General features: G+C 33.0%; 1 protein-coding gene across 7 annotated transcripts in view; it reads right to left on the reverse strand.

The window, feature by feature from the left end:
• Positions 1–10682, reverse strand: part of Liprin-gamma (liprin protein kazrin) — a 74150-nt gene that overhangs the window by 26266 nt on the left and 37202 nt on the right. For all 7 annotated transcript variants that reach the window (XM_011302593.1, XM_011302595.1, XM_011302597.1 and 4 more), the window contains exons 2-3: positions 7810–7989; positions 4457–4569 (exon numbers count right to left, since the gene is read on the reverse strand). In XM_011302593.1, the coding sequence (XP_011300895.1) occupies positions 4457–4569; positions 7810–7903 (207 nt within the window). In that variant the 5' untranslated portion in view covers positions 7904–7989. The remainder of the gene's footprint in view (positions 1–4456; positions 4570–7809; positions 7990–10682) is intronic.

A 10682-nucleotide genomic window follows, 5' to 3' on the forward strand; every position in this document is an offset into this window, starting at 1 on the left:
TTCTCCCTTTTTCCCTGGGAAATTGCGTTTGCGTTGGAGGGAATTTAATCAAGTTTTCATTCCAATGTTGAATGAATTGAGGTGAGGAGTTTCAGGGAATCGATTTCCATCAATTTTTTATCGGAGAAGAACTTGAAAATACAGTCAGTTCATTTTTCCAATTTGTCGGGGAACTTTATACAGGGAAAATCAATTTCTTATTAAGTTCTTTGAAAATTTAAAATTTGTTAATTGAATGAGTGAATTTTGTCTGTATTTTCTTGAATATATAAAAGTTGTTTATTCATGTTCGAATCGTAAAACAAAAAGGCTTTGAATAGTCAATTGGAGTGAAATTGGGAAAGAATGGGGGAATTTTTGAGAGTGGAAACTCTGATTTCAATTCAATTTCCGATATTGCTGTGAATTCACAATATTCTCTGGATCCAGGAAGACAATAGAATAACAAATATCCACAAAATAACATGATTGTTCGTTAAAAAATGCTTCCATTCGGAAGCAAAAATGGAGCTAAATTTTTTTGAAAATTCCAAGCTGTCAAACATTAAAAGTTTTTTCCTTGAAATATCATAATACCAATAATAATAATTATTACGGGTACTAATAGTTAATTTACTTGGCAACAGAAAGTGAATTTACCAAATTTATTTTCTTTCAGTGCACGAAAAAAAATACGCGACAACCTCAAAAATTCAGATTCCTCCCGTAATTTGATGCGGAATGATATCCAGTCATTTTCGGAAATATTCTATCTCGTGTATTGAATATCCAAGGATTTCGGAAAATGTGTCGTGTGCAATGAGCAGTTGGTGTGAGTCGAATGCATATTGGAGTCCCACTCTGCGGTCTGTGTGTACATATTCCAAGGAAAGCCACAAAAGCCCTGAGTTGAAACATTAGTGCTCTTGTCGACAACCAACGAAGACAGTCTCAATGGATAAAGGGATACGACTAACAGGAGAAAAGATGGAAAATGGGTCGCAAGAGTCATCTCCCTCGACACGGAAAACTCATTCCCGGTGGACTTTCTGTTTAAACCTTCTTCTTGGGCTTTTCCCGATGAATCTTGTTTTACAGTGACAAGCTGAGGTCTATCTTCCTTTATCCAGTATGAATACTTTTATCAGAGATTTAATACTTTGAGATTGCTATAAAAAAATACCAGGTCCTTATCCATAACGAGAATGGGGGAGGGGGGGGGGGTAACGAGAGAAAGAAATTTCATTTCATGAGAAGAATCTGGTTACAATCGCTCATTATTGATACCTCGATAGTTTCTGATTCTCTGAAAAAGCTCCTCAGTTGTGTCTCATCAATTTCCGCCATTTTGTTTCGCATTTTATCCCACAAAATGGCCGGATATACCCTTTTCCATATATTCATAAAATTTTTGAAATTTGGGAAATTTATTTATAGGACAGAAATTTTTATTCAAAGTAGAATAATAATTATTGAACAATTTGTTTGTTTTCTCATTTATTACTAAATAATGCAATTCACAATTTGCATTAATTCAATTATAAAGAGTATTATTTTGATTGAAGCCTCGAAAAAAAAGTCTCGTCTCAATTTTTTGCATTTTGCATTTTTTTTTGATAATTATGATAAATAATTTTTTTAATGGTAAATTTATTGCACCTGCGCTGCGTAAATTCCATCTTTTATTTTTTTATCGCAGGAATGAAAAAAAGGTACACTAAGAAAAATTTCTTTTGCCGAACATATTTTCTTGTGATTAGTAAATATGTCCTTGAAAAAATAATTGTTTTCTTAAGTGTAATCGAAAATTACGTGTACTTTCTTCGCTTCGTCCTAAGAAATATGATAAATGTTTAGTTTACGAATTATTACGTCGAATTATAATAATAATTACGGAATTATGACGAGTAATTTAGGAGAGAATATATATATATATTTTTTTTAGTTCCTTTCGAGTGACGCCGCAGGAGTGACTTATTCTGCAAACACTGTGCAAGTACTTCTGTATATTACGTTGAGAGAGTAATAGTCATTGTGATGAAACAGCTGAGTAAATTATACAGAAGGCTCGGTGAGTACCGTGAAACTCAAACTGAATAAATTTTTTGGTTTCATTTTAGAGTTGTATTAAAAAATTTAATATTTCGGAGGTAAAACCAAGACGGTGAAGAGCTTTGGGGGAATATTCAGGGAAGAGCACGTACCTCCGGGCTTTTATGCGGTTTTCATTCCATTCTGAAATTCAAGATTCGTTTAATGTTTAACATCAAGAGAGAAACTCTTTTGACATTTATTTAAAAGACACTGGAGTTTTTCATCTTGTGAGTGCTTTGTCGACCGCTAATTGCCACTGACTTATTTCTTCTCAATTTTACTTACCAACATTCAATTTTATATTCTTATATTAAATGTTATATTCATATATATATTCGAATAATAATATATTCAATGGTATTATGAAAAGGAATCAATGGATTTCACTCCGATATCGAAGGCCTGATAATTATTTCTGTGGCGCAAAATGTTTTATTGAGATTTCAAGATTTTCGACACTTTCCAAATTCACGTTTTTTTTTTTATTTCTCTGGTAAATTATGGATGGGTTGACAGGAAAACTTTGTATTTATTTAATTGTATGTAAATCAAACCTCTAAGGTTTAAAAATGATTAATAAAAAAATATATATAAGAGAAAAATCTGAAACGCTCAGCAAATTTTCGAGTCTCTCACCGAAAGAGTACCAAAAGTTTAAGTGATTTTTCAACATTATTTTATTATCCTTTTGACGTAATATTTCGTGAATTTTAAATGTTTATATTGATTCTTATTGTACTTTTCTCTCCGTGTGAAGTCTTGTGAATTTTCGCAAAAGAACTGAGAACGTACCGACAACTCTTCTACGTCAATAAAACATTGTGAAATATTAGATAATAATGAAACTCAAATTGTTAAATATTTTAACGTTAATTCAATCAACCACTCCTCCGAAATTCATAAAAAAAAACTTGAAAAATTAGAAGATATCGCCAATAACTCCTTAATCTCCAACTTCAATGACGTTTTAACAAAATTTTGCTCAAGCAATTATACTGTCAATATCCCGGTCATTTAATCGGTAATTAGGACGAGTTAACGTATTTATAGTTGCATCAAGTCTTGTTGCCATAAAGATGCAGAATTCATGGAAAGGGGTGTGGGGAATGAGAGAATGCATATACCATATTCCATGCCTCGAGAGGGTGGCATGCAATTTCCTGTTTCTCCACTGGGAGAAAAGTGGGGTGTAAAATGGATAAACTGGAGCGAAAGCTTGTTGTCGTAAATTAAAGAAAAAAAAACGGTCTCTTTCTTTCTCTCCTATTTCTGGTCTCGCAGTTAATGGGTTTCATTGGGTTCCAATATCAGTTGATTTTCCGCTCGATTTTCCAGGGTTGAAAAAAATTATGTCCAATTTCCCTCAGTGAATCGAAAAGTAGAACGTACAAATTGAATTAGAATTTAATTAGATATATGACTCAGATTAGAGGTGTTCACTATCCTGGAACTATCATTCTTATTCGTTTGGAGTGAGCTAGTTGTAAGTGAAGCAGTTTTGCTAAAATATTTCCAAAAATTAATGTAAATACCGGATTTTGGAATTATTCGTGCGATTGTTTTGTAGTGACGCCAGTTTTCCGCTGATATCTCGGAATGGATCGTAGATAGCGATATTTTTATTACGACCTTTTCTATAGCTCTTGTCCTTCTTTATAAAAAATATCTTTACAAAAATTACGTTATCTCCCTTCAATCCCCAGCTATCATCAAAAAACTAGATTAGAAAAAATGGCACTTATTCTCGTTTTCCAGCAATCAAAATCGCTCACAAATTCACAGAAATAGACAATAAAATAAAAATAAAAAAATCAATACAAAACAGAGAATTACTTTGATATTAAAAAATCAACTGATCCGTCAGTGAATAATTCTACAAAAAAAATCACCTATAGTTTACTATAGTTTTCTCACCCAAAAGTGCATAAATAACCCGTTTGTAATACATAAATAAGTTTGTAAAATCCTAGCTCTGTCATATACGTATGAAAATCGGTGGCTGCATCAAATATCGAAGAAGAGTCAATAAATCAGGATGAATAAACCCTGGTGACTTATTGGTAACGTAAACGAATATGTGCATCGGTGCAATTTTTATGATAACAGTTGTTTGAAGTGGAGGGGATTGAATAGATGTCCTTATAGCATACGATAAGAGCCTCCTCTTGCACATCCTGGAGAGATTATTAGAGCGAAAGTAAGCGAAACGATACTTTACGATTCACAGAGGCAAAACTAGAGTCTCCGGTTTCATATTCTGCACTTTATTCCCTTCAGTATCAGAAGATGGAGTATTCAGGGATGACTTAGCCACCTCCTCTTTTCTGTCTCAGTAATATTTGTTTCTCGTTGAATAATAAAGTGGAATGTTTCATGCATTTACCTGAGCATCTGCCAGGATGCGCCTCATCAAGGCCAAGGTGGGGTGCGCTGAAGCTCCATCCTCTTCAGCAAATCGTTCACCCTCTTTGCTAAGTCGATTCAGGCTCTTGAGGGCTGCAAAAAATATAACATTTGCATTCATAATAAATTATAAGAATTTTGGGTCAAGGAATTAATAAATACTTTCCAGTTTTTCAACATTTTAGTGTTCAGTCTTATAGGATAGATAGATTGATCTAGATTTATCTACAATATTATCTATCTATTAAGTGTTTGAGATTTTAGTAGATTTGAATAAATTTAGTATATTTGAATAAATTAATTAAATTTTAATGGAACTTAATAGTTTCAATCAAAATAATCGAATACCGAAATGACTGGATATTATTTCTCAGTTCAAATGCAAGGATTAGACTGTTTGTTTCAGATTTTTGTTAGTATGCATTAAAATCTATTTACGAGGATTATTAGTTACCAATTATTAACAATTAAATGTAACACCCACACTTCTACCCTTTGGATTTTCTCCACACGAAGGGAAAAATTTTATAAAAATTCCACGAAATTCACGTAAAATTTTCAACTTGTTCTGTAATTTTCATCGAATCTTTCCCATCGTGTACAGATTACCCGAGAAATTCCCGCAAACCGCAATAAAATTGTCTTATTTTCTAAGATCTAGTCTCAGCCAAGAAAATTGATAGAAGACAACCTCCAGCTTTCTCGAATTCAATTAAAATTCTTCATCTCCTGAAAAATTGCCCTCATTGCGGTGTTAACCCCATAATTGAGTAATAAACAGAATGATGAGCGTCAATCACAGAGACCGCTAATTTTAATTGTGGTAAGCCATCACCGATTAAAGCTGTCAATTGCATGTATATGTATGAATAGAGTGAAATGAATGGATAAGAGTAGATGAGAGGAGAGGTAGCGATAGAGGAAACTTAAACAAGAGGTGCTTCATTCGTATTATCTTATAGTTGATGTTTGAGCTGGACGATAATTGGATTCCTCTAGCATCTTGGAAAGCCGCATGGTGAAGGATCTGATGAACGAGGGAAAGATGGCCATAAGGGGCCATGGCCAAAGCATTATCGACAAGCCGTTGAGCAACTCCTTCGATGGCTCCTCTAGGAGTTTAGCTATCATCGGAGACCATTAACTCCTCACCGAAATGTTACGTCCACTTAGATTGACACACTCAGAAATTCTCCAATTTTCAAGTATTTATCACCACAAATATCCAACTATATTGCAATATTGTTATGAATAATACATTTTTAAAAACATTCCATCAAACTATCTATGTAGTGGCATCTTTCATTTTTCCTGTCGAGACTTTTATTCTTCTTGTAAAACTCATTAATTAAAACGAAGAAATAAAAATGGAAACGAAAGATGGATAAATAATAATAAATATGGGAATGGAATAATTGAGGTATACCGATGGAAATGATAATCCACGCAAAAATTAAGAATAATAAATTTCCAATCGGTAATGAATTTACGAGAAGTAAAAGTAGTTCAGTAATTGGTAATTTTATGGTGTAGAATTTATATTATTGAATGTTATTAATTGAGAAATTAATATTGCTAAGGATAGGTTCTTAGATATTCTCTATCACCTAATGAATATTGCCGCAAGGATAAATAAATGCAGAATATAAACATAAATATTGAGGGAAATAATATTGGGTCCCAATCTCTGTTTATTACTCAGGCAATAAAATTTAAGCAGCAATTACGCGATTCGAAGTGGTTGATTACGGGATTAGCGTTAATTGGATTGACTAGCATAATTGGATTGAAGAGTAAAAATAAATTATTATTGAAGAGTAAAAGTAAATTAAGGGATTAATGAAGTTAATTACGAATTCTAAAAATTCTTGGAAATTCGATACAGATTGTTAAATGAAACTTGAAATTTTATGGAGATTTAACCAGTAATTTTCAGAACTATCATTGAATTTGATTTATAAGAAAAAACTCATTAAATAGTGAATTCCTCAAATTACTTGAATTTTCAATTGTACAATCCATGAATAATCATTACAACATTTGCGCTCTCTAATTAAATTGGAATTTGAATTATAAAAAAAATTCGAATAGAATTATTAAGTTAAATAATTCCGGGAAAAATCAGGAAAATCGACGAGAAAATAGAAAATTCATTCAAGTTGTGAAATTTCCATCTGCCTTCCACCGAAGGCTCACAAATTCTCTTGAATTCTTCCCGAACCTTCAATCTTCGTTCCATTTCCCCTTTAAATCCAATTCGACGTTTCCCACAAGAATTACTGTCACATCTGCCGTAATATTTCCCAAAGAAATTCCCCAGCGTAAATTTCGTGCATTAGTCGCCACATGTTGGATTGATTCAATAGTCCTACAGGTCAGTAATTTTTTTCTCTTCATACGAGACCCAAAGGTTAATCCATCTATTTCCATGGTAGCACCCAGCAAAAATGATTCTCTTTCATGGAAGATATTGAGTCCACAAGATATATGGGCATAAAGTCACGTAGAAACATCGCCCACATGTAGAATAATATGGCAAACGTGAAGTTACCAACAGTATCTAGGGCTGTAGGGGAAAACCCGAGACCACAAAGTGTACATAATAAAGAAAAAGATAGAATGAGACATATTCCAATAAACCCAGCAATATATTCTATTTCACTGGCACAGTTGGTGATCCTCCTACACTTTACTCTCCACTTGTGACAGCAAAAAATCTTTACTTCATGCAAATAATCCAGGGTAAAGGACACCATCAACCCAATAGATAACTGACTAATTCAGTAGTCAAGTGGGAAAACTTTTCTAATCACTCATCTGCTCTCGAAAAATTACAATTGAAATCTCAACTGAAATACTGGAAATTATTAATGTCACAGACTAAAATTTTTGTGTCATTCTCCATTCACGAATGAGTTAATTTCCTGGAAAACTCAAAATGCGGAAAATTCAGGCAATAATTTCTGTAAATTTTCAATCTATGGGAAATTTAATTGAATTGTAATTGATACTGAATTCTCAGGATGGGAAAAATTAATAATTATTCCCCATAAAAAGCGAATTATTTTTAATACTCAAGATGAATAAGAAATTTATTGAATATGTTCAATTAAAATTGAATTCAAATTGCAATAATTGAAAACTGAGAAGACATTCTGCCTGAAATTTAAGATAATTTTGAACAGCCAATTAATTAGTTTCAAAAATAATCTGCTCTGAGCTCCAAAAGTTTCTAATTTCAGACAAATGATTGTTTAACTGGAATTTTTTCACTTTTCAACTACTGAATTGTTATGTTAAAAATTTGTATCCCCATCCCGTTAAATGCCTCACCTTCTTCATAGGGCTGGGCTCGTTTAGCAAATGCCCTAGAAAATATACCTCGTGACTTGGCGGTGTCCACACTGTTCTCAATAGCTGTGCTCATTTTTTTTCTTCATTAATATTTTTTATTTCACCTTCACCCTTACCACTGACTATCAGTCGATCAATTCCTGGACATGACGGGTGCATCTGGAACGGAGATTTCATTTTCGATGAACAATTATCTTTAAACGCAATCCCTCAGGTGTTTCCTCGCCTTTTTATATTTTGAAAGAGAGTAGCTAGTGAATATTGAAGGTCTCAGAGAAAAAGGAGATGAAGAGCAGAAGATTGGATCCATCATATTGAAGAGGGCGAATTTTCATGGATTTTTATAGATTTTTATAGATTTTTATAGATTTTTATAGATTTTTATAGATTTTTATAGATTTTTATAGATTTTTATAGATTTTCATAGATTTCCGTAGGCACAAGATGATTCATCAATTATTTACCTTGTGGTAATTGAATTTACTTCTAGTAAACAAATTAATTTAGCAAATGCAAAAGTGCCACAGAATTTCTCACGAAATGACATTTTACCTCGGGATCCCGCAATTTTCCCGTAATTTATCGTAAAATTTTTGGGCGACTGTTTGAGGTGTTGAACTTGGCGTGTGTTATCGTACTTCCACATGGGGTTTCACTCGTAACTTATTCGTATAATTCTGAACCTTAGGGTGATGCTGAGAGTGTACATTGTGAGAATGGGAAGATACGGCATCCGGACGTCGAACTATACCCGGGGTTCAGGGTGTCTTTTCAAGCTCCAGGGAATGGTTTGACGGCGTTATATGACATTTTCAATGTGCCAGGTTGAGAATGGAAAATGGAGAGCAGAGGAGACGCCGAATGTCACTGACACGAGAAAACCCGCGGTGCATATTGTTCAAGGTGCGTCGAGACGGTTCGATCTTATTGCATTATATGAAAGGAGAGATAATTTTCATGAATTTATGAGGATGAAGACAGAATATTTCCTGATACTTCAGCGAACAATACTCTCGGATATTCCATTTTCAATGCGATATCGATAGAAAATTATTTTTTACGCACTATAATTTATGACGATCTTTTATAATCCGGAGGATAAATTCACGGTCTCAATAAATCTGTAAATAAAATTCAACGACCAAAAACTGTTGAAAATTATTAAAATAATGTAATGTCATAGTAACAATGGAATGTACTAGAATCAAGTACAAAATCTTTTTTTTATGGTTTTTCACTCTTGTGCCCTGTTAGAAATTTGCATATGACATTTACTTATCTCAAGCGAAATAATTGAAATCAATTAACTTATCGAATATTTCAGTAATTCTCGATTTTTAAGATATTATTAAATAGTTATTAATATTTTCAATCTAGTGAAAATTGAACCGTATTCAATATTCCATTTTTTAATGACTCTGAGAACTTAATCTTTAAAAAATTCGTTATCAACAAAAAAAAAACAATTTTCTTGAATTCTTAAGATGAACAAGAAATTTGTGAAAAAAAAATAAATTGTGATAAGTAAAAATATTTAAAAAAATGCTGAGTTAATTATTTATCTGAGTACTTATAACAACTGTTGATCAACTGTTATGAGTATTTAGATTAATGATGGAATTATAATTAAAAAAATATTTTCTCCGTTGTTATATAATTTATTCTCGGGAATTATACGGCGATGAAATGTAATTTCGATAATGATCTGTTGGTATAGCGCTGAAGAAGAACAGCTGATGTTTCTTTCTCCCTTCATGATTAATGTACTTTCCTCAACATTTTCGAGCTGTTAAATCTCATGGGAACAATGACATAAGCCTGAGGTAGATAACTATGGGATGGGGAAAGTTGGCTGTGGTAAGTTCACTCCAGTGGCAACAAAGTTACAACGCCAACTCTTGTCAGCAACAATCACTGCGCTCTGAGGAGTTGTACGATGAGGAAATATGTGTATGAATTTGCGAGGAAACTCCATGAATTGTCTGGACCCACGATTTTCACAATGAGAAACATGAAAACTTGAGTGCCAAGATATCTCCAATTATTTTCATGAGCGAATCAAAGAACTCCATCATCCACTCAACATCAAACTTGGACTTTTTTCTTTTGGACATTTTCTTCTGCATCTGCAGGAGCTTTATCTGGAGAAAACAGGAAAACCTCGGGATTTAAATGGAACTTTCCGAGGAATATCATTTATTATGAGAAAATAGTCCAAGTAGTCGAGGGTTTGTGCCAATGGTAAATCGGGGAAAGGAGAATGGTAAAAGGAATAAAACTCTCATTGGAATTTCTCGTTACTGGAGTTGAAGTGAACCGAAGGGTCAATGAGAACTATGAGCTATTCCATCATGGGAATAATTAGGGTTATTTACTCGTTACCATAAAAAATTATTTACCATTACATCAGGATTTTTCGTCGAATTGCATCAAGACAATTCAATCTTATCTGCGAATTTACATCAACAATAATTGCATAATTAAAATTAAATAATTATTCAATTAATTGTTCTCATTCCATAATTCTTATATAAATGATAAAGTGACCGCTCTTAATTTTATTCAATTACAATATCACTCCTAGAAATGGTCCAGAAAATATTACAAATGATTATGACATAAATTGTATACTGCTCAGAAGTATTATACTGGTAAAATATTGTAGCCCTCACTTATTCTTGAATCAATATCCCTGAGTGTAGTCGATTGTTCTGACTTGCTTGAGCGAACGGGGGATTACTTTTGTGTACGTTAAGCAATCGATATATTTTGTGTACCATGTTAAATACTGCCTGCGAATTTCTGTGGATTGAATTCGTCATTCGGTCTGTGATGTGTGGAGTACCTTCCAG

Source organism: Fopius arisanus, unplaced genomic scaffold (assembly GCF_000806365.1).
Source record: "Fopius arisanus strain USDA-PBARC FA_bdor unplaced genomic scaffold, ASM80636v1 scaffold00028, whole genome shotgun sequence".
Classification (NCBI taxonomy): domain Eukaryota; kingdom Metazoa; phylum Arthropoda; class Insecta; order Hymenoptera; family Braconidae; genus Fopius; species Fopius arisanus.